Here is a 24552-nt window from a genome sequence, read left to right as displayed (position 1 = left end):
CAAACGCTGGGGTAGATCCAAGTTAATCAGGCTGGACACAGTCCCTGTCCCACATGGGGCTCACACTCTTAGCCCCATTTTCCAGATGAGGTAACCGCGGCCCAGAGAAAAGAAGCGACTTGCCCAAGGTCCCACAGCAGACATGGGGAGAAGCCAGAATTAGAACCCTGGTCCTTTTGACACCAAGGCCCATCCTCTGTCCACTAAGCCATGCTGCTTCTCCAAGAACCCCACATTTTGGAGAAATCATGTCCTCACGGCTTTAATGACGCTATGTGAATGTGGGCACTTATTCCTCCTGACCCTGGATCTCAGTCTATCCAGACAGATCCTTCATGTGGAAAGAATGCTTTCTAAATTATTATAGCAGTCTATCCGAAGCGTATGATGAAAAGCCAGGATCAGCGGAACTGAGTGTACTTCTGATATACGTGGGAGTATTTCTTTTATTCCTGCTCCTGCACTTCGGTAGACTATTTGTTTTATGCAAAGTCCTTTAATGTGGTGACTTTTGCTTGGGGAGTAGAGTTCCTCTTTAAGAATGAGGAATGTTCCAGCAGCAGATCAAGAAGAGTCGGAGCAGAGAGCTGAAAAAATGGAGAGGCAGCCATAGAAACAGGTATATAAACTATCGATTCATTCAATCGCATTTATTGAGTGCTTACTGTGTGAAGAGCACTGTACTGAGAGCTTGGGAAAGCACATCTCAACAATGAACGGTGACATTCTCTGCCCACAACAGTCTAGGGTGGGGGAGACAGATATCAATACAAATATATAAAATTACAGATATTTGTAAAAGTGCCGCGGGGTTGGGAGGGGGGAAGAGCCAAGGAAGTGAGTCAGAGAGACGCAGAAGGGAGTGGGAGATGAGGAAACGGGGGGCTTAGTCTGGGAAGGCCTCTTGGAGGAGATGTGCTTTCGATAAGGCTTTGAAGTGGAGGATTTGATGGGGGAGGGCGAAACAGGTAAGATCGAGGCACAGTGAAAAGGTTAGTACTAGCGGAGAGAGGTTTGTGGGCTGGGTTGTGGAAGGAGAGAATCGATAACCAGCTACCTATCATTCTTTAGACTGTGAGCAGGGAAAGTGCCTACCAACTCTGTCGTAGTGGACTCTCCCAACCGCTTAGTACAGTGTTCTGCACACAGTAAACACTCAAAAATTGCCACTGATAGATTGATTCTAAAAAATCTGGTTCCTCTGACTGAATTACCACGGGTGAATTGAATCCAGACTGTGGAATGGTGAGGGAAGAAAGCTAACGGAAAGATATGAAACAGTTAGAAGTACCTCAAAATTTAAAGCTGACCTAGTACTGCTCATGACTGGAATTGTTTTGTACTGCAATTTGTCTGGTTCCTGAGAAGAAGTGGTCCAAATCTCAAAGAAGATTTTTGGAAGATGGTCACGTTCCTAAGTAGAGGGAGGAGGGTAGGTGTCTCATTTTTCAAAAAAATATTTGTAAAGTGCCTACTATGTGCCAGGCATTGTACTAAGCACTGGAATAGATACAAGTTAATCAGGATGGACACAGGCCATGTTTCACGTGGGGCTCGCAGTCTTAATCCCCATTTTACCGATGAGGTAACTGAGACACAGAGAAGTGAAATGACTTGCCCGAGGTCACACAGCAGACGAGTGGGGAAGCTGGGATTAGAAGCCAGGTCCTCTGATTCCCAGGCCCTTTCCGCTAGGCCATGTTGTTTCTTTAGTTGTCCGGGAGCTTTCACCTCTCCAAGGAGTAGCCGGTTAACCAGAAAAGCAGCATAGCCTAGTGGGTAGAGCGCAGGCCTAGGAGTTAGAAGGACCTGGATTCTAATTCCAACTCCCCACCTGCCTGTTGTTTGACCTTAGGCAAGTCACTTCACTTCTTTGGGTCTCAGTTACCTCCTCTGTAAAATGGGGATTAAGATTGTGAGCCCTATATGGGACATGGACTGTGTCCGTATTAATTAGCTTGGATCTACTCAGAGCTCAATACATAGGAAGCCCTCAACAAATACCGTTAAAAAAATAAAAAAGAAATAAAATCTGAGGCATACTTCCAAAGCTAGAACAACAAGAATGCCCAGAGACTCAAAATTCAGGTAAGAGATCAGAAAACGCATTTTGCATCTAACAGACTATCCAAATTTTGTTTTCAGCCACGGCCTTGGATGTTGGGCAGATTCCTTCGATCCCAGTCAAAGAATGATCGGGATCAGCAACTTGAATATTCGGAAAAGGACCAGAACTACAGCAGAACAGCGCCCGGCACATAGTAAGCGCTTAATGAATACTGTAAAAAAAAAACAAAACAGAAAACTCTCACAACTCCTCCCAGTTGAGGAGGATATAATAACTGACAAAGACAACGGGGTTTTAGAAAAAGCTCGGCGGAAGGAAGATGAATGAGGTCACACTACACAATGCTGGACTGCCACATTTGCCTTAGAAAGAACTTGATGCCCTGGGAAGAAAAAAAAAATCACCGCAGAGAGATTGGAAAACGGGGATCAAAGGTTCCTTTGCTGAGTAGAGAGAAAAGCCAAAGTTTCTCTCCTCCCCTCTTCCCTTCCTCTCCCTTTGCCCCCCTGTGTCCTCCTGCCAGACCCAGGCAAGTCTAGGGGTATCCGTCCCCCCGCCTCTCCCGAGAGGGGAGAGAGCCAAGAGGTCAAGAAGTTGTGACCAGGTTAACAACACGGGGAACAGAAGGGGAAAACAAAAGAACAGAAAGTGGAAATGGACAGATGAATGCAGGAGCGTGTTTCTTTGCTGAAAGAGAATGGACCAGACATCAATCCATACTGAGAGCCCTGAGGTCTCGGGCTAACTAATGTAGCTCCGAACGCAGCGGGGGCCAGAGGTCACGAGTGCACCGGGATGGACTAATTGACCACTCGGCGCATATTCCCTGTCAGAGTCCAGCCTACCCCTGGCAGGGAGGGCGGGGATGACTGGAGGAAACCAGCATGGCCAGCTGCAAGCAAAGAAATCCCTTCTCTTTCCTTCTCACAAGGCGCTGGTGGATAGGCCTCCCAAGACCCTCTGTGTGTACACACTTACACACACACATAGGTACCCCACACCTCCCACTCCTTGCTCTTCATGATCATCCTCTGAGCATCAGTCGTCCATCCCCAGATAGACTGGGTTGATGGAGGTGGAGAGGCGAGAGCTACGCTCTCGAGGTCAAACCAAGCTCTGTCCTTTTTTGTCTGGTATCCTCATCACCATCATCCATCAGGATTGACTGAACAGCTACCACGTTCATCATCATCATCGATCGTACTTATTGAGCGCTTACTGTGTGCAGAGCACTGTACTAAGCGCTTGGGAAGTCCAAATTGGCAACATATAGAGACAGTCCCTACCCAACAGTGGGCTCACAGTCTAAAAGGGGGAGACGGAGAACAAAACCAAACATACTAACAAAATAAAATAAATAGAATAGATATGTACAAGTAAAATAAATAAATAAATAAATAGAGTAATAAATATGTACATATATATATAATATATATATATATATATATATACACACATATATATATATATATATATATGCGTTCAGAGCACGGTGCTGGGGGAACATGGAGGAGAAGTACATTAGCTCTTCAGCAGCTTGTGGAAAGAGATTAACTTCAGTTTATTAAGGAGACTGATATTCCCCTCTCAGGGTCGCACCTGGAGTTTCCAGTATTCTACCAGTCTCGGCTGTGAGAGGGAAGAGTCGAGCAGAGGCCGACCCATTTCTTTCCTAGCTTGGGCAGTGGCTAGCGAGTGGAAGACCATCTTCTACAAGTCAAAACTCCCCCGTGCCGGGCAGCGGCGGCGTGGGAGAGAGCCAAGCGCAGAGACTAAAGTTTACCGCATGGAAGGAAGCGATGGTAAACCGCTTCTGTATTTTGACCAAGAAAACTCTTAATGATACACTACCGGAACGATTGCAGGTGGAGAGCGGGGCAATCTGGGCGAGATGTGTCCGTGGTGTCGCTATGGGTCGGCCGGCATAAGACAAGACAAGGCAGATATACTATATATATAAATATATGGATATACAGTCTATCCGAAAAAGGTTGATATGATGAGCGTCACAAAGTAGGCACTCAACAAGTATTAGAAATAAATAAAAATGACAGTGGAAGTTGTAGCCTCCGCCCTGAAGGGGCTTACAACCTTGTATGCCCAATGCTATTTCAACACTTAAACACTAAAGAACTCCTAGTCCCCATCCCTTAACCCTTTTTTTGCGGTATTTGTTAAGCGCTTACTATGTGCCCAGCACAGTCTTAAGCGCTGGGGTAGATTCAAGCTAATCAGATTGTATACAATCTATGTCCCGTGTGGGGTTCACAGTCTTAATCCTCATTTTACAGATGAGGTAACAGGCACAGAGAGGCCAAGTGACTTGCCCAAATCACACAGCAGACAAGCGGAGGAGCTGGGATTAGAACCCAGGTCCTCTGTATCCCAGGCCCAGGCTCTTTCCATTAGTACACACTGCTTTGCTCTTAGGTAAACCTCTCCGTTGCTTCCCCCGACTGTAACTTAATTTAGTGTCTGACTCCCCCTTTTAGATTATACATCTCTTGAGGGCGGATCATGTATGCTAATTCTATTGTACCTCCTGAGCACCTAGTACAGTGCCCTTCACATGGTACTCAATAAATACTATTTATTATAATAAATATTATTTTCTCATTCAACCCACATGTTCAAAAAGCTATCACTAATCCCATCAGTTCAACCTTCACAGCATTGCTAAAAGCTGCCCTTTCTTCTCCATCATTCATTCATTCAATCTTCTTTATTGAGCGCTTACTGTGTGCAAAGCACTGTACTAAGCGCTTCGGAGAGTACAATATAAAAACAAACCGACACGTCCAAACTTCTACCGTGTTAATCCAAGCATTAATCCTATCTCTAATCCCAGCTCCACCACGTATCTGCTGTGTGACCTGGGGTGAGTCACTTAGCTTCTCTGTGCCTCAGTTACCTCACCTGTATAAAAATGGGAATTAAGAGTGTGAGCCCAGTCTGGGACAGGGTCTGGGCCCAACCTGATTAACCTGTAGCTACTTCAGCACTTAGAACAGTGTTTGGCCCATAGTAAGCGCTTAACAAGTAAAACCAGTGTGGGCAGGGATTCTCTCTTTATTGCTGTAGTGTGCTTTCCAAGTGCTTAGTACAGTGCTCTGCACGCAGTAAGCACTCAATAAATATGATTGAATAAATGAACAAGTACCATAATTATTATTATCTCACCTCAATTACTTTATCAGCCTCCTTGCTGGCATCCCTGCCTTCTGTCTCTCCCACTCCAGAGTCCACACTTCACTCTGCTGCCTGGATCATTTTTCTACAAAGTCGTTCAGGCCATGTTTCCCTGATCCTCAATCAATCAATCAATCAATCAATCATATTTATTGAGCGCTTACTGTGTGCAGAGCACTGTACTAAGCGCTTGGGAAGTACAAGTTGGCAACATATAGAGACGGTCCCTACCCAACAGTGGGCTCACAGTCTAGAAAGGCTAGAGTCTGGAGGCTCAAGTACCTCCAGTGGTTGCCTGCCCAGCTCTGCGTAATAATAATAATAATGATGATGGCATTTATTAAGCGCTTACTATGTGCAAAGCACTATTCTAAGCACTGGGGAGGTTACAAGGTGATCAGGTTGTCCCACGGGGGGGCTCACAGTCTTCATCCCCATTTTACAGATGAGGGATGAAGGAAATAAGGAAATAAGGAAATAAGGGTTTAGTCAGGGAAGGCCTCTTGGAGGAGATGTGTCTTCGATAAAGCTTTGAAGGTGGAGACGGTAATTGCGGGATATGAAGAGAGAGGGCTTTCTGGGCCAGAGAAAGGTCGGCGGAGAGACAGATGAGAGTGAGGTAGAGTGAGTAGGTTGCCATTAGAGGAGCAAAGTGAATAATAATAATAATAATAATAATAATAATGGCATTTATTAAACACTTACTATGTGCAAAGCACTGTTCTAAGCGCTGGGGAATTTACAAGGTGATCAAGTTGTCCCACGTGAGGCTCACAGATCTAAAGGCCGACGTAAAGCAGGTGGGGTGTAAACAAACAGAGCCCAGCCATAGGATGCCGGTCAGCTCCTCTGACACTTCCCACATCAGTCCCAACAAATCTCCCCCAAGACCTCAAAGCGGGAGTGTGTTTGCTGTCCACAGAGCGGTAACAATGCTTTTGACCCATCTCTCCAGAAAGTGTCTCTGATACAGCAGAGATCCTGTGATCCCAGCCCCCCAAAACCTCCGCTCTCGCAGGCCGAGCGGCTACACCCAACCCGCACCCCGAAGTTGGGCGCCCGGAGGGACCCCAGAAGAGAGAGGTGGGAAAGGGTGTTGGAGAGGGAAGCAGCATTCATTCATTCAATTGTATTTATTGAGCACTTACTGCGTGCGGAGCACTGGACTAAGCGCTTGGGAAGTCCAAGTCGGCAACATATAGAGACGGTCCCTACCCAACAGCGGGCTCACAGTCTAGAAGGGGGAGACAGATGACAAAACAAAACATGTGGACAGTTGTCAACCATGGAGTCAGAAGGACCTGGGTTCTAGTCACTTATATTATCTGCTGTGTGACCTTGAGCAAGTCACTTCACCATTTGGCGCCTCAGTTCCCTCATCTGTAAAAAATGGCTATTCTGTGAGCCTCACGTGGGACGTGGACTGTGTCCAACCTGGTTACCTCGTATCTACTGTTTTAACTGTACTAAGCGCTGGGGTAGATACAAGCAAATTGGGGTGGGCACAGTCCCTGTCCCACATGGGGCTCACACTGTTAATCCCCCTCTGGCCTTGTGAGCTCATTTTGGGCAGCGCTTAAAACAGTGCTTGGCACATAGTCAGCACTTAACGAATACCATAAAAATAATTTTATTTAAAATGCAGTTTGGAAGATGGTCGTTGTGAGGTGACCAATTGCTCCCATACCAAAGTGACTTCATCGCATTCTCTGGCGAGAACATCCTGTTTTACTTTCGGGTTTAGGTGGATGCTGGGAAGAAGCAGGGAGGATGAATTTGGGCAGTGACCAGAATTTTCCTTATTCTCTCCCTCCTCCTCCTCCTCTTGGTAAATCCTCTTGGTTAGAGAAGCAGCGTGGTGTAGCAGATAGATCACTGGCCTGGGAATCAGAAGGCTATGGGTTCTAATCCCAGCTCCGCCACTTGTCTGCTGTGTGACCTTGGTCATGTCACTTCACTTCTCTGGGCCTCAGTTACCGCATCTGTAAAATGGGGATCGAGAGCGTGAGCCCCATGTGGGACAGGGACTATGTCCAACCTGATTTGCTTGTATCACCCCAGCGCTTAGTATAGTGCCCGGCACGTAGTACGTGCTTAACAAATACCACAGTTATTATTATTATTACTTCATGGAAGTCCATCTGTCTTCCCCATTAGATCAGAGAAGCAGCATGGCTCAGTGGAAAGAGCTCGGGCTTTGGAGTCAGAGGTCATGGGTTCAAACCCCGGCTCCTCCAATTGTCAGCTGTGTGACTTCGGGAAAGTCACTCAACTTCTCTGTGCCTCAGTTACCTGAGTAACTGTAAGCACTTAATAAATACCACCATTATTATTATTATTATTTATTATTGTGAGCTCCTTGAAGGCAGGGACCATGATTTTCACTTCTGTTGAACTTTCTCAGGGACTTAGTGCAATGTTCTGTACACAGAAATAAATAATGCTGATAATAATAATGATGATAATAATAGTTGTATGAAGCACTAAGTTCGTGGCAAGCACTGCGTTAAGCTCTGCATGAGATATAACTAGATCCTTAGACCCCTCTTTACTAAGCACTAAACTAAGGAAAAGTCCTTGAGAATAGAGATAGTGTCTACCAACACTATTGTACTCTCCCAAGTGTTTACTACAGTGCTCTGCACACAGTAGATGTTCAATAAATTCCACTGATTGATAGTTGTATTTACTGAGCACTTACTGTGTGCAGAGCACTGTCCTAAGTGCTTGGGAGAGCACAATAATAATGATAATGATGGCATTTATTAAGCACTTACTATCAATCAATCGATCGTATTGATTGAGCACTTACTGTGTGCAGAGCACTGTACTAAGCGCTTGGGAAGTACAAGCTGGCAACATATAGAGACAGTCCCTACCCAACCGTGGGCTCACAGTCTAGAAAGTGGGCTCACAATCAATCAATCAATCAATCAATTGTATTTATTGAGCGCTTACTGTGTGCAGAGCACTGTACTAAGCGCTTGGGAAGTACACTGTTCTAAGCACTGAAGCACTGTTCTAAGCATTGAGCACTGTTCTTCTAACACTATCACAGACACATTCCCTGCCCACGACAAGCTCAGACACGGTCCCCATTCCACGTGAAGCAGGGAAGATGAACAGGTGTTTTATCCCCATTTTATGGATATGGAAACCAAGGCACAGAGGAAATTAAATGACTTGGCCAAGGTCACACTTCAGCCAGCAGCGGAGCTGGGATCAGAACCCAAGTCTCCTGACTGCCTGCGCTGATTGATTGATTGGATGGGGCATTCTCTCCCTGACTTTCCCATCTCTGTTGACGGCACTACCATCCTTCCCGTCTCCCAAGCCCGCTACCTTGGTGTCATCCTCGACTCTGCTCTCTCGGTCACCCCTCACATCCAAGCCGTCACCAAAACCTTCCAGTCTCAGCCCCGCAGCATTGCCAAGATCTGCCCTTTCCTCTCCATCCCAACCGCTACCCTGCTCATTCAAGCTCTCATCCTATCCCATCTACACTACTGCATCAGCCTTCTCTCTGATCTCCCATCCTCGTGTCTCTCCCCACTTCAATCCATACTTCATGCTGCTGCCCGGATTGTCTTTGTCCAGAAACGCTCTGGGCATGTTACTCCCCTCCTCAAAAATCTCCAATGGCTACCAATCAATCTGCGCATCAGGCAGAAACTCCTCACCCTGGGCTTCAAGGCTGTCCATCACCTCGCCCCCTCCTACCTCACCTCCTTTCTCTCCTTCTCCAGCCCAGCCCGCACCCTCCACTCCTCTGCTGTTAATCTCCTCACCGTACCTCATTCTCGCCTGTCCCACTATCGACCCCCGACCCACGTCATCCCCCGGGCCTGGAATGCCCTCCCTCCGCCCATCCGCCAAGCTAGCTCTCTTCCTCCCTTCAAAGCCCTACTGAGAGCTCACCTCCTCCAGGAGGCCTTCCCAGACTGAGCCCCTTCCTTCCTCTCCCCCTCGTCCCCCTCTCCATCCCCCCATCTTACCTCCTTCCCTTCCCCACAGCACCTGTATATATGTATATATGTTTGTACATATTTATTACTCTATTTATTTTACTTGTACATATCTATTCTATTTATTTTATTTTGTTAGTATGTTTGGTTTTGTTCTCTGTCTCCCCCTTTTAGACTGTGAGCCCACTGTTGGGTAGGGACTATCTCTATATGTTGCCAAATTGTACTTCCCAAGCGCTTAGTACAGTGCTCTGCACACAGTAAGCGCTCAGTAAATATGATTGATTGATTGATTCTCTGATTTAGGAAGGGAAATTGGGGCTAAGTGGGGTTGGGAGTAGCTGTTTGTGCCAAGAATGACAGACCCCTGCAGGGTGGGAGGGGAGGGAGGAGCTGCAGGTTGGAACACCAGGCTAGATGTCAGGGGTGGCAGCGAGGAAACTATCCCTGGAGCATTCGTCAGTCTGCCCAAGAAAGTCACTGAGAGGTGACTCGGCATCAAACAGAAACTCCTCACCGTCGGCTTTAAAGCATTCAATCCCCTTTCCCCCTCCTACTACTCTCCTAATATAACCGAGCCCACACGCTTCACTCGTCTAATGCCAACCTCCTCACCGTACCTCGAACTCATCTTCCTCACTGCTGACCTCTCGCCCGCAACCTGACTCCGGCCAAGAATGCCCTACCTCTTTATATCCAACAATTACTCTCCCCTCCTTCAAAGCCTTATTGAAGGCACATCTCCAAGAGGCCTTCCCTGACTAAGCCCTCCTTTCCCCTTCTCCCACTCCCTCCTTCTCGCCCCGACTTGTTCCCCTCATTTATCCTCCCTCACAGCCCCACAACACTTCTACTCACCTGCGATTTTATTTATTTATAGTACTGTTTGTCTCCTCCTCTAGACCTTAAGCTCACTGTGGGCAGGGAATGTGTCTATGTGTCTCCCCAGCGCTCCGCACACAGTAAGGGCTCAATAATACGATCGACTGGCTGACAGGTAGCGATCTCTGGATCTTTAGAAACCACTCGGGTGGTTGATTCAAAGAATGATTCAGAAATTCCCCACTGGCCTGGCCCAGCCTCTGCCCCTAGAATGTTGCAATGCAGAAAGAGCTTGTTTACGATAAGCCTCGAAGTCCGGAGCTATAAATACTCCCTGTCCTATCGCCGGTCTAATGCATTTGGTGCCTGGAAGAGGCTATCCTGCTTGTGACCTAGCCTGACTTAACTCTCTGGAGTCACCTGTGCTCCTCGGCAAACAGGGGACAATGGGGGAATGGGATTTACCTGTCTGAACAGCTGTCAGCTGGGCCTCACTTTCCTCCGGGGTGACAAGGAGGTCAGCCACCTCCGACCCTTTGGGAATTTTTGTGGTTGCAAAACCACGCCTTCAGTCCCCTCTCCCCATCACCCACCCTCTCCCTTAGCCCAGTGACCCCAGACCCAGACTCCACTGGGGTGGGAAGTGGCAGCTCCATCTGCCTTAGACCTCTCTAGGCTCAGGGGTAAACTGAGGAAATGTGGGTGGCGGGGACAAAGGGGAGATGACACGCTTTGCTGGGGCCCCTGGAGAAGCCAGAGGGGAATACAGTAGTTCTGGAGATAGAGTGTTTTACAAGCTCGAAGCAGCAAAAGTTTGTTCCTTTGCCACCGGGAAGTTTCTCCAAACAATTTTTCAAAGAATCAAGAATGGGGAAAAATAATAATAATAGTGATGATGAGAATGATATTAGTGGTATTTGTTAAGCACTATTATGCATCAAACACTGTTCCTCCTTTGCTTCTGCTCTGTTCCCTTCCTTCCTGCTCAACCTGCTTGCTCTTAACCAGTAGGAAATTGTTGTTGTGGTTTTTTAAATGGTATTTGTTAAGCGCTTGCTATGTGCCAGGCACTGTATTTGGTACTGGATAATCATCATCATCATCAATTGTATTTATTGAGTGCTTACTGTGTGCAGAGCACTGTACTAAGCGCTTGGGAAGTACAAGTTGGCAACACATAATCAGATAATCAGATTGGATAAAGTCCATGTCCCATATGAGGAACACAGTCTTAATTCCCATTTTACAGATGAGAGGACTGGGAAGTAGCGTGGCCTAGTGGGTAGAGCATAAACCTGGAAGTTAGAAGGATCTGCGTTCTAGTCCCCGCTTTGCCATTTGTCTGTTGTGCAGCTTCTCTGTGCTTCAGTTTCCTCATCTGTAAAATGGGGGTTAAGACTGTGAGCCCCATGTGGGACATGCACAGTGTCCAAACTGATGACCTTGTATCTACTCCAGTGCTTAGAACAGGGTCTGACACGTAGTGAGCGCTTCAAAAATACCATTAAAAATAAGTTAAGTAGCTTGTCCAAGGTCACACAGCAGGCAAGGGGCAGAATTGAGATTAAAACTGAGGTCCCCTGACTCTCAGGCCTTTCCTCTATCCACTGGGCCATACTGCTTCCTTGGTAAAACCATGCTCCTCAGCTGGGACAATCAAGAAGAAAGAAGTCAGACTCAAGTCTGCCTGAAAAAATGGGCAGAAATGGTGACAGCAAAGGGGACAGAAGATGGAGTTGGAGAAGGGAAACAGACTGGTGTAGAAGCAGTGTGGCCTAGTGGAAAGATCACTGAGCTGGGGGTAAGAGAACCTTGGTTCTAATCCCGCCTCTGTCACCTGCCTGCTGTGTGACATTGGGCAAATCCCTTAACTTCTCTGGGCCTCATTTTCCTCATCTGTAAAATGGGGACTCAATATCTCTTCTCCTACTTAGACCACGAATCCTGTGTGGGACAGGGAGGACCGTGCCTGACTTAATAATAATAATAATAATAATGATGGTATTTGTTACGTGCTATGTGCAAAGCACTGTTCTAAGTGCTTAGTGTTTGTTAAGCACTGTTCTAAGCGCTGGGTGTTTGTTCAGTGCTTAGAACAGTGCTTGGCACATAGTAAGCGCTTAATAAATGCCATCATTATTATTATTATTATTAAGTGCTTCCTATGTGCCAAGCACTGTTCTAAGCACCGGGGGAGATACAAGGTAATCAGGACGTCCCAGGTGGGGCTCACTGTCTTAATACAAGGTAGTCAGGTTGTTCCACCTGGGGCTCACAGTCTTAATCCCCGTTTTACAGATGAGGTCACTGAGGCAGAGAGAAGTGAAGTGACTTGCCCAAAGTCACACAGTAGATGAGTGGCAGAGCCGGGATTAGAACCCACGACCTCCGACCCCCAAGTCTGTGCTCTTTCCACTAAGCCTCGATATCGACCCCAGGGCTTAGAGTCAAACATCTTAACTGCCTAATGGATACCACAATAATAATAATTATTACTACTCACGGGCCTTGGATGGAGCCTCAGATACCCAGAATTTTGCTGTAGAAAGACTTCGGGTCAGAATAGTAGTCGCTGAGAGACTGATGGCTAACGGTCCGCCCCAGGAGTGCCTCTTCCACAGGTTATGTGACGATCTGGGAAAGTAGCATAGTTTAGCAGAAAAAGCACAAGCCCGAAAGTCACAGAACAGGGGTTCTAATCCCCGCTTTGCCACTTGCCTGCTGGGAGACCCGGGGCAAGTCACTTCACTTCTCTTTGCCTCAGTTTCCTCATCTGGAAAACGGGGATGGAATACCCATTCTTCCTCCTACTTAGACTGTGAGCTCTATGTGGGGTAGGGATCCACGTAAGCTCGTTGTGGGCAGGGAATGGGTCTGTTTATTGTTATATTGTACTCTCCCAAGCGCTTAGTACAGTGCTTTGCACACAGTAAGCGCTCAATAAATATTCATTCAATCGTATTTGTTGAGCACTTACTGTGTGCAAAGCAAATATGATTGAATGAATGACGGAATGAATTCACCCTAGCACTTTCTACCAGGTTCGGTACATAGCAAGCACCTAATGAAATCCCTGCTCTCCTCTGATCTGAGGAATGATTCACTGAGAGCTGAAAAATAAGTTAATTGGTCATTCGAGGAAGGAAGCAAAGTTCTTTGGTCACATATTTATATCAGTTAGTGGTTCCTGTGTTGATTTAGAGAGCCGAATTTAAGCCACTTCCCTTCTCTGAAGGTAAGAGGGCCACGAGGAGGTAGCAGAGTCGGTCTGTCAATCCTATGCATTGAGCATTTACTGTGTGCAGAGCACTGTCCTAAGTCCTGGGGAGAGTGCAATATAACAATATAACAGTCACATTCCCAGCCCACAATGAGCTTACAGTCTAAAGGGGGAAACAGACATTAATATAAATCAATTACAGACACGTTCACAAGTGCTGTGGGGCTGGGACGGGGAATGAATAAAGGGAGCAAGTCAAGGTGGCGCAGAAGGGAGTGGGAGAAAAGGAAAGGAGGGCTTAGGCAGGGAAGGCCTGATGTGCCTTCAATAAGGCTTTGAAGGGTGAGGGAGTAATTGTCCGTCTGATGAGGAGGGAGGACATTCCAGGCTTGAGGCAGGACGCAGGTGAGAGGTCGACAGCGGGGCAGTAGAGGAGTGAAGTGTATGGGCTGGGTTGTAGAAAGTAGCCAGGTGAGGTAAGAGGGGGGCAAGGCGATTGAGTAAAGCCGGTGGAAAAGGGTTTCCTTTTGAAGCGGAGGTGGATGGACAACCACCGGAGGCTCTTGAGGAGTGGGGAGACATGGCCCGAGTGTTTTTATCCTTCAGTTTGGAAGATGACGCCGTTGATGGTTTACCTACAAGGAAGGGTGCGATCGTCGGGACTTCTTATTCCCGTACTCTAAGAGTACCAGACATCCTGAGTTTCATGTGTCGGCTCCGCATTTAAGGACCAAACCTTTTAGGACTTCCAGGTCCTAAGAAGAAATGAAATGAATCAATCATTGTATTTGTTGGGGGCACACGGTGCACAGTGCACACTTGTACCTATCTATTCTATTTATTTTATTTTGTTAGTATGTTTGGTTTTGTTCTCTGTCTCCCCCTTCTAGACTGTGAGCCCACTGTTGGGTAGGGACTGTCTCTATATGTTGCCAGCTTGTACATCCCAAGCACTCAGTACAGTGCTCTGCACACAGTAAGCGCTCAATAAATACGATTGATTGATTGATTGATTCTAAGTTCTAAGCACTTAGGAGAGGACAACACCACGGAGTCGGTAGTCACGTTCCCTGACCACGAGAAGCTTACAGTCCTTTTAAAAAGTGTGTTTTTAAATGTCTTTAAATGTTTTTTCTGCTGTCACTCTGAGAATCCAGCTCAGACTGGGGGAAACCCTCTGGTAAGGAAATGCTCAGAGAGAAGGAAGCACGGAGAATATAAACCCGGAAACAGATTAGGGAGAGAATGAACGAAACTTCAGGTCAAGGTTAGCGTTTCTTAATAGGTAGCATATTATCCTTATCTTTTCCCTCTCTGGACAGAGAGATGGGGTTTGGTTGAGAGATTCAGGACGGCTGATTGTCCACAGGGCTGTTGGTTAGCTCCTCGCTGTTCAGGACATGCTGTACCAGGTTAAACCAGGAGTATCCGCCCTGCCACGGCTTCCCGTCACACCCTGAAGTCGCAGTGTAGAAGACCACCCTCTTCGAATCCGAGTTAAGTATTTACATCTCCAGATGAAAACTTACTTGTGGACCTAAAGTCTCCAAGGACAGTGGAAACAGGGAATATAAACTCCACAGGTTGCCCTCTCTGTTCCTCTCCTTCAAATTTTAAGCAAATGAACCGTGTGAGTAATTTCAGATTACTTTCGATTTTAGGGTAATTTTAGGATCTTTAGATGGCAAATCCAAAGGAGATTTTTGTTGGTTTGCTTATTTTCATAGTATTTGTTAAGCACCTCCCGAGGCCTGTGCCCTTTCCACAAGGCCACGCTGTTTTCCAGAATTTTTTCCAGAGAACCGGGCAGTCTGTAAAGGAATATTTTCCTCTTTTTTCTGAGTTTCCCTTTAAGGGTCAACTGAACAGGGCTTCGGCTCTGAAGGCTTACCTTATTTACTGTCACGTTCAGAAGTATTCTGGCCTCTTTCCTTGTCATAGAGAATTCTGTTAAGTCTGTTAATTCAACTGTGAGTGAGGAATGTGTTTATTCACCCAGGAGCAAAGATCCCCATTGGAAAGTGACGTTGCCAGGTTGTGTAACCAGGAACACAGGTTGCCCTTGATGTAAACAACCGGCAGAATGAACTGGAGTCTCCTTTTCCAAAGAGTTTCTTATGAATGGCTGGGCCCTGTGAACCAATTTCCTGACTTTTTTTTTTTAATGGTGTTTGTTAAGGGCTAGCAATGAGTTAAGCACTGTTCTAAGAGCTGGGGTACATCCAAGTTAATCAGGTCGGACTCAGGCCCTGTCTCATATAGGGCTCACGGCCTAGGTAAATCTGGTCAACTATTGCCTCAAAAGACATCTCCACTCTGACTCTGTTCAGAGTTTGCCTCATAAAGCAGTTTCCGCGAACCACTCGGGGCCAGAAAAAGAGTCCTTGAGCACCAGGAAAACTGCCCTCCGCTTTCAGATGGTGATGATGGTATTTGTTAAGCGCTTACTATGTGCCAGGCACTGTACTGAAGGCTGGGGTGAATACAAGCAAATCGGGGTTGGACACAGTCCTTATTCAATTGTATTTATTGAGCGCTTACTGTGTGCAGAGCACTGTATTAAGTGCTTGGGAAGTACAAGTTGCCAATGTAGAGAGACGGTCCCTACCCAACAGCGGGCTCACAGTCTAGAAGGGGGAGACAGACAACAAAACAAAACATATTAACAAAATAAAATAAGTAAAATAGTAAATATGTACAGGTAAAATAGAGTAATAAATCTATACAAACATATATACTGAGCCCCCTCCTTCCTCTCCCCCTACTCCCCCTCCCCATCCCCACCACCTTACCTCCTTTCCCTCCCCATAGCACCTGTATATATGTATATGTTTGTACGTTTTTATTACTCTATTTTACTTGTACATATTTATTCTATTTATTTTATTTGGTTTATGTGTTTTGTTGTCTGTCTCCCCCTTCTAGACTTTTAGACTGTGAGCCCACTATTGGGTAGGGACTGTCTCTATATGTTGCCAAATTGTACTTCCCAGGCACTTAGTACAGTGGTCTGCACACAGTAAGCGCTCAATAAATACGATTGATGATGATGATGATGATCTAGACTTATCCCACATGCGGTCCCAGTCTCAATCCCCGTCTTACAGATGAGGTAACTGAAGCCCAGAGAAATGAGGTGACTTGCCCAGGGTCACACAGCAGACAAGTGGCAGAGCTGGGATTAAAACCCATGATCTTCTCACTTCCACCTTCCCCTTTCAGATGAATAACCCTCTGGAAAGGACGTTTTTGCAGGTTCGGAATGGCAAATCTCACACTGTGTCCAACCCGATTATCTTGCATCCACCCCAGTGCTTAATTCGGTGCCTGGCACCTAGTAAGTGCTTAACAAGTAGCATTAAAAAAACAAATCCTTTAGGCCCTGTTTCAACTTTCTTATTCTTCTCCTCAGAGCAATGGGAATAAGAGCATCAGGAAGCACCCAGAGGCAACAGGACCAACAGCACTGACATTTATTGCCTACTTTGGAGGGACCACTGTACTATTAGCCACTGGTAGATTGTCTCTTGGTGTCAAGGTTAATGGGATTCCATATTTCCATAAGATCGGAGCATCACAATCTACTCCACCGTGACTGTATCACATCTTTAGTTTTACGGACCAACTGTCTTTTCCCCTGTCTGCTCAGGAATCACTTTCAGGGCCCCCACATTCAATCAAATTCTGGTTTGTTTGTTTTTTTAATGGCTTTTGTTAAGTGCTTACTATACATCGAGTACTGTTCTAAGTACTGGGGTAGGGAGAAGCAGCGTGGCTTAGGGGAAAGGGCACGGGCTTGGGAGTAAGAGGTCGTGGGTTCTAATTTCGGTTCTGCCACTTGTCTGCTGTGACCTTGGGCAAGTCACTTCACTTCTCTGTACCCCAGTTCTCTAAACTTCAAAATGGGGATTCAAAACCAGTTCTCCCTCTTAGATTGTCCCTCCATCGACCCCTGGACCACGTCCTACCTCTGGCCTGGAATGCCCTCCCTCCGCACATCCGCCAAACTAGCTTTCTTCCTCCATTCAAAGCCCTACCGAGAGCTCACCTCCTCCAGGAGGCCTCCCCAGACTTGAGCCCCCCCATTTTTCCTCTCCTCCTCCCCTCCCCATCACCCCCCTCCCTCTGCCCTACCCCCTTCCCCACAGCACTTGTATATATTTGTACATATTTATTATTCTATTTTATTTGTACATATTTATTACTCTATTTTATTAAAGATGTGTATATATAATTCTATTTATTTTGATGGTATTGACACCTGTCTACTTGTTCTGTTTTGCTGTCTGTCTCCCCCTTCTAGACTGTGAACCTGCTGTTGGGTAGGGACTGTCTCTGTGTGTTGCCAACTTGTACTTCCCAAGCGCTTGGTACAGTGCTCTGCACACAGTAAGTGCTCAATAAATATGATTGATTGATTGATTGGGTAAGGACTGCCTCTATATGTTGCCAAATTGTATTTTCCAAGAGCTTAGTACAGTGCTCTGCACACAGTAAGCGCTCAATAAATATGATTGAATGAATGAATGAATGGACCGTGAGCCCCATGTGGGACTTGCTTTTCTTGTACCTATCACGGCACCTAGCACATAGTAAGCACTTAAATACCACAATTACGATCATCTTCATTACTCCACACCCCTCCTCCTATCCAGATCTCAAGGTCCACCTCTTCCAAACTGCCTTTGGAGATATCAAAATCAAATGACTGTTCTGAAGCCGCCTTCTCTTCCGCTGGCAAGAGATTGGAAGGATTTACAGACATGTCTGGGGTGCTACATCCAGAAGTAGCTTCTCCAGGTTGTAAATCGGTAAGCCCGTGGCTTCTCCTCCCTTCTGACCTTTCCTTTAAGCCAACTCGTTCCTCACTGATTCTCCACCAGAGTGGGTGGACTGGGGAAAGTGACCCTCAAAACATTCGACTCGCGATCAGCTCTTGAACAAGGCTTTTTCGACGGGGGAAGGAGGTGGTAATGAACGAAGTTTTGGGTAGCTGTGGATTTTAATGATTGGTGCGCTCGTTATCTCTCTCCCCCTTTAACACAAATAAGTTAACTGGACCCACTTCTGTCGTGTTTTATTTTATTTTCTATGTTTTGTTTGTGTGTGAGACTTTTTAGGGAAGGAAATGGCACCTGACTCCTTCGAATACTGCATCCCCTAACGGAGGCACCTTTTGAAATACTGCTGGAGCCTGTTTCTGAGCAGACGGCATAATCTTCTTTACCCTCTTTTCCAATAGAACCGACAGCTAACGTAAAGATCACGGCGAGGGGGTGACTGAAAAGCTGACCCATGGCTGACCTCAACCTCTTCCTTGGGTCACTTATGCTCTCGGAGTAGATGATGCTCAGCTAGTGCTGTAACTATCCTGGGAGTGGGTCCCTGGGGTATGTCTCTCCCTTAATCCCCCACCCCTGCCCCTACCTTTGAGATGCCAGATGAAAGTTTGCAACCACTCGATAGTAGCAACGGAGTGCTTACTCTGTGCAGAACACTTGAGAGTGTCTAATTAGATGCTAAGGCTGTAGAAAAGCTTACTGGGAAAGGAGGATGGGTGGGGTGGGAGGCGGGCGCTTCCCCCAGTCTCGAATATTTGGTACAGGAGAAAAAATTTTTCTTTTACTTCCTCCACTATCCCGGGGCAAACCACAGAAAACCCAACCCGATGATCTCGGTAGCCACCCCAGCGCTTAGGACAGCGCTGGGATCAGAGTAAGCGCTCAACAAATACCCTTCTCCTCATTACTGAGACGCTAGGAGACTAAAAAGCAGCCCCAGGAAGACAGGGAACTGTTGAGGAAAGGAGGTAAACCTGGCGACGTCACCTGAGCATTGATTAAAAGCAGCTTAAACCCTTTTTAATGGGAGACTTTCTGAGGAGAACATTCCCGTTAGAGAGCCAACACGCATTTTTTCTACCCCTCCGATTGTTAGGGTGCATTCCCCTAAGGTCTAAATTCCTTCCAAAAGCTAGGCGGAGAACCCTGGTCCTAGTCCAGCCCGTCCCGGCATTTGGAAGAAAGTCTTGAACGCATCAGGTGAGTGATTTTTTCCCTAGCAGACGTGCTTCTGGTCTCGGTGCCTCACGTTCCTCTACGGGGCCGGGTTTGGGTTGTGTCCATTTGTGGGGGGCGAAGATATTTGGAAACCTCAGCTCTGACCTTTCCCAAGAAAACTAAAAGACCTTCATTAATATATACAGGGGCGGGGGGGAGGGAGCAGGGGGGGAAATTGCACTTAATTACAATAGTTTACAGTTTACATCCATTGGACAAATTTACTTCTTTAAAAGAAATCTAGAGATGGTTTCGGGAGGGAGAAGGGCAGGGAGTCGAATGATATTTACAGCAAGTTAAGGGCTGGGGGTGGAGGGCGGAGGGGGTGGTCAAAGGGGAAGGAGTCGGCTGATATGTACAGGACGTTTGGCTCAGTTCAACAGCGCACACTCCCTCCTCTCAAACTCTCAGTAACAGATTCAAGTCTCTCATCAGTTTGTTCGACCGAAGGAGCATAAGTTAAAACGGGACGGCTCCAGTCTTCCTCTTCCGAGGTTTAGGGGGGAAAAAACCCCCGAATCGAGCAACTTTCTCGCTCTGTTCCTTCGACCTCGTCTCTCGGGGATACTTAGCGTCTTCGAGAGGCCTCGTGGCAATATCGGGCCGAGGGTAGGCGAGCCCGGAAGGCGGGCGGGTGGGCGGTCCTCCGCCGCGGCCCCGGAGGCGGACTTCGGTTGGCCATGTCGGCCCGGGGTTGGCGGCGGGACCGGGGTCCCGGCGCTGGGCTGGGCTGCGCGATGGGGTGGGAAATCCGTCCCGGTGGCTGGGCGTGGGGCGAGGGAGAGGTGGGCATCACCAGGCTTGCAGAGGACACTGGGAAGGAGAAAAAACGAAGACGAGAACCCGGTGACACAAGGCGGGCAGAGCACGCCCACACAACACATGCGCTGTTGAATCAAACTGCATGGAGGGAGCTTCCTTTGGGGCTGAATCAATCAATCAATCACTGGTATTTTTTGAGCCCTTACTATAGGCAGAGCACTGTACTAATCCCGCCCCTGCCACTAATCTGCTGTGTGACCTTGGACAAGTCACTTCACTTCTCTGGGCCTCAGTTACCTCATCAAAATCAATCGTATTTATTGAGCGCTTACTGTGTGCACAGCACTGTACCAAGCGCTTGGGAAGTACAAGTTGGCAACATATAGAGCCAGTCCCTACCCAACAGTGGGCTCACAGTCTAAAAGGGGGAGACAGAGAACAAAACCAAACATACTAACAAAATAAAATAAATAGAATAGATATGTACAAGTAAAATAGAGTAATAAATATGTACAAACATATATACATATATACAGGTGCTGTGGGGAAGGGAAGGAGGTAAGATGGGGGGATGATGAGGACTGAGACTGTGAGCTGCATGTGGGACAGGGACCTTGTCCAACCCGATTGGCTTCTATCCACCCCAATGCTTAGTACAGTGCCTGACACAAAGTAAGCAGAAGCAGCGTGGCTCAGTGGAAAGAGCCCGGGCTTTGGAGTCAGAGGTCGTGGGTTCAAATCCCGGCTCCGCCAACTGTCGGCTGTGTGACTTTGGGCAAGTCACTTCACTTCTCTGGGCCTCAGTGACCTCATCTGGAAAATGGGGATTAAAACTGTGAGCCCCCCGTGGGACAACCTGATCACCTTGTAACCTCCCTCGTGCTTAGAACAGTGCGCTTAACAAACACCATCATTATTATTATTATTATTATTATACTAAGCCCTTAAAAAACCATTACAAGCCATTAAAAAAAACCCAACTGTCCCCCAAGTTCCTCCGTAGTGCATTCCCCACCCACGAAGTCGGCTCTGTGCTGAGCAACCCGACAGCCAGGACTGTGGCGAAGGCAGGCTCGTTGCTGGAAATTTTGAATAAATGGACCTGGGAGGGTCCGGCTCTGTATCGGCAGCGGGCAGGACAAGATCAGCTGGAGACTGGATGGACACAGGAGATGGTAGCGTGGTGTGGGCTTCCATCGTTAATAGCGTTTAGTACAGTGCACGCAGCACTCAGTAAGCAGCAATGATTGTTTAATTGGAGAGTGGCATCCCTAGTAATAATAATAATAATAATTGTGGTCTTTGTTAAGTGCTTACTGGGCTAGATATGAGCAAATCGGGTTGGACACAGTCCCTGCCATTCATTCATTCAATTGTATTTATTGAGCTCTTACTGTGTGCAGAGCACTGCACTAAGCGCTTGGGAAGTACAAGTTGGCAACATATAGAGACTGTCCCTACCGAACAGCGGGCTCACAGTCTAGAAGGGGGAGACAGACAACAAAACAAAACATATTAACAAAATAAAATAAATACAATAAATATGTACAAGTAAAATAGAGTAATAAATACGTACAAACATACACATATATACAGGTGCTGTGGGGAGGGGAAGGAGGTAAGGCCGGGGGGAGAAGGAGGACGGGGAGAGGAAGGAGGGAGCTCAGACTGGGAAGGCCTCCTGGAGGAGGTGAGCTCGCAGTAGGGCTTTGAAGGGAGGAAGAAATCAGTCAGTAGAATTTAATTGAGTGTTTACTGTGTTCATGGCACTAAGTGCTGCTGAGGAGATTTCAGCAGAGTTAGTAGACTCTAGGATGTAAGCTTGTTGGAGCGCACGATCTCACTCCCCATTTGACAGAAGAAGTAACTGAAGCACGGACAAGTGAAATGACTTGCCCAACGTCACATGGTAGACGAGTGGCAGAACCGGGATTAGAACCCAGGTCCTTCTGACTCCAGGCCTGTGCCCTATCCACTAGGCCACACTGCTTCTCATCACGGCATCCCACTACAATGTAAGCTCCCTGAGGGCAGAGGACTGGTCTACCGTCTCTATCGCATCGTACTAACCCAAGCGCTTAACACAGTGCTCTGCACACAAGAAGCGCTCGATAAATACCATCGATTACTTGATTGGCCTCCCCAGTCTGATGCTGTGAGCTGGGTCCCAGATCAGCTGGGGGCTAAAATCAATCAATCACTGGTATTTATTGAGCGTCTACTGTGTGCAGGGCACTGTACTGAAGAGGTTGGGAGAGTAGAATATAAGTGGGTTGGTAGACACCATCTTTCCTGACCACGAGGAGGGATCTACCCGACTCCTCAGAAGACAACCAGCTCCCGGGTTCTAATCTAGAGAAGCAGCGTGGCTCAGTGGAAAGAGCCCGGGCTTTGGAGTCAGAGGTCATGGGTTCAAATCTCCGCCAATTGTCAGCTGTGTGACTTGGGGCAAGTCACTTCACTTCTCTGGGCCTCATTTACCTCACCTGTAAAATGGGGATTACGACTGTGAGCCCCACATAGGACAACCTGATCGCCTTGTAACCTCCCCAGCGCTTAGAACAGTGCTTTGCACATAGTAAGCGCTTACGAAATACCATCACATTGATTATTATTATTAATCCCGGCTCCACCACTTGTTTGCTGCGTGACGTCGGACAAGTTGCTTCACCTCTCTGTACTTGTTACCTGATCTGTAAAATGGGGATTGAGACTGTGAGCCCCACAGGGACCATGTCCAACTGGATTTCCTCGCATCCACCTCGGAGCTTAGTACAGTGCCTGGCACAGAGTAAGCGCTTAATGAATACCATCATTATTAACGCCAGGGCGGCAGGGACAATGGAGAGTTCTCGTATCCACCTCGGAGCTTAGTACAGTGCCTGGCACAGAGTAAGCGCTTAACGAATACCATCACTATTAATGCCAGGGCGGCAGGGACAATGAAAAGTTCTTTATTTTCTGCTCTCCATCCCTGAGGCTTCGCTCTTCTCCTCCTGAGAGCAAGGAAGCTGTCATTCCTGGCTTGCATTCCAGGGTTTTGGAGTTGGCTGTGGCTCTCAACTCCCAGGGTCACCTTCCTTTGACCACGCCAGACCAGCTAGTGGTCTGCCCAAAGGTATCATCTTTGGGGAGGGGTGCCCCCGACACCGTCCCCCCATAGAGAAGCAGCGTGGCTCAGTGGAAAGAGCGCGGGCTTTGGAGACGGAGGTCATGGGTTCAAATCCCAGCTGTGTGACTCTGGGCAAGTCACTTAACTTCTCTGGGCCTCAGTGACCTCATCTGTAAAATGGGGGATTAAGACTGTGAGCCCCCCGTGGAACAACCTGATCGCCTTGTAACCTCCCCAGCGCTTAGAACAGTGCTTTGCACAGAGTAAGTGCTTAATAAATGTCATCAATCAATCAATCGTGCTTATTGAGCGCTTACTGTGTGTAGAACACTGTACTAAGCGCTTGGGAAGTGCAAGCTGGCAACATATAGAGACAGTCCCTACCCAACAGTGGGCTCACAGTCTAGAAGGGGGAGACGGGGAACAAAACCAAACATACTAACAAAATAAAATAAATAGAATAGACAGGTACAAGTAAAATAGAGTAACAAATATGTACAAACATATATTATTATTATTACTATAGAGACCTCCGCCCCTCCCCTAGAAGCAGTTATCAGCTCCTGGGAAGACTTCCTGGGGCCCACCAAACCACTGGCTCCATGCTGGGTGGGGCTTCAACTTCATCTGTAATCGGGCATCCCAGCCCACCTTTCCAAATCACCCCAAGTTTCAAGGAACCACAACCCTCAGAGGGTTTCCCGCAGGAGCTCGACAGGGAGAGGCCTTTAGGCCGGATGCTTCCTGAGCCGGGGAAAATGAGGGATAAAAAGGGTGCAATCCTCACGTGGGCCGAGCCTCGTACGTGGCAGGTAACGACCACGACAAAACAACCGTCACCATGGTCGCTACGTCCGGGAAGGCTTCTCAGTCTCCACTGGTGGTGCCAGTTTCACTTCAAAGGAAATTTGGTTTTTCTTCTGGAACAAAGCCTCCTTTCTCTTCCGTGCAAACTTCTCTCTTGCCTCACCTCGGTGTCTCTGCTTCTCCTTTTTCGGCCTCCTTGATCTCCGAGCCTCCTCCTCCCCGCTTCCCTTCGTCACTGCCCTGGGACTAGGTTTCCCTCTCAGACCAGTGGCATCGAGGCTGGTTTTCTTGGAAGGGTTGGGAGGGAGCCTTTCTGATGCGCAATCCTTTACTCCGTTGACCGGGGCTGCTACCAGGATGACCGCTCAAGCGGTATTAGGTCCTAAGAGCTTCAATCTGGGCTCCCTTCTGCTCAGAGGCCCCTGTGAAGAGCGGTTCACCTCCGAGCTAACAGGATTTTCCCAAGGCAGCAGGCCTCACATGCCTCTTTGCTCTGTGCTAGTTCCATCAACTGTCCTCCCCCACCCCCAAATTGTCTCCTTTCACCC

At 47.5% G+C, this 24552-nt stretch overlaps 1 protein-coding gene and 1 long non-coding RNA gene across 3 annotated transcripts in view; both read right to left on the bottom strand.

Moving 5' to 3' along the window:
* Positions 1-12553: 12553 nt before the first annotated feature.
* On the bottom strand, positions 12554-15211 carry LOC119939728. The gene is made up of 3 exons (XR_005454699.1): positions 15156-15211; positions 13904-14019; positions 12554-12678 (listed from the first exon to the last, which is right to left on the bottom strand). It is a non-coding gene; the product is annotated as an uncharacterized LOC119939728 (long non-coding RNA).
* A 4313-nt stretch (positions 15212-19524) lies between these two features.
* Positions 19525-24552, bottom strand: part of HNF1B (HNF1 homeobox B) — a 90803-nt gene continuing 85775 nt past the window's right edge. For both annotated transcript variants that reach the window (XM_038759773.1, XM_038759774.1), the window contains exon 9: positions 19525-20136. In XM_038759773.1, coding sequence (XP_038615701.1) covers positions 20116-20136 — 21 coding nt within the window. In that variant the 3' untranslated portion in view covers positions 19525-20115. The remainder of the gene's footprint in view (positions 20137-24552) is intronic.

Source organism: Tachyglossus aculeatus, chromosome 17 (assembly GCF_015852505.1).
Source record: "Tachyglossus aculeatus isolate mTacAcu1 chromosome 17, mTacAcu1.pri, whole genome shotgun sequence".
NCBI lineage: Eukaryota > Metazoa > Chordata > Mammalia > Monotremata > Tachyglossidae > Tachyglossus > Tachyglossus aculeatus.
Note: the sequence above shows the minus strand (reverse complement) of the source record. Positions and strands in the feature narration are given on the sequence as shown.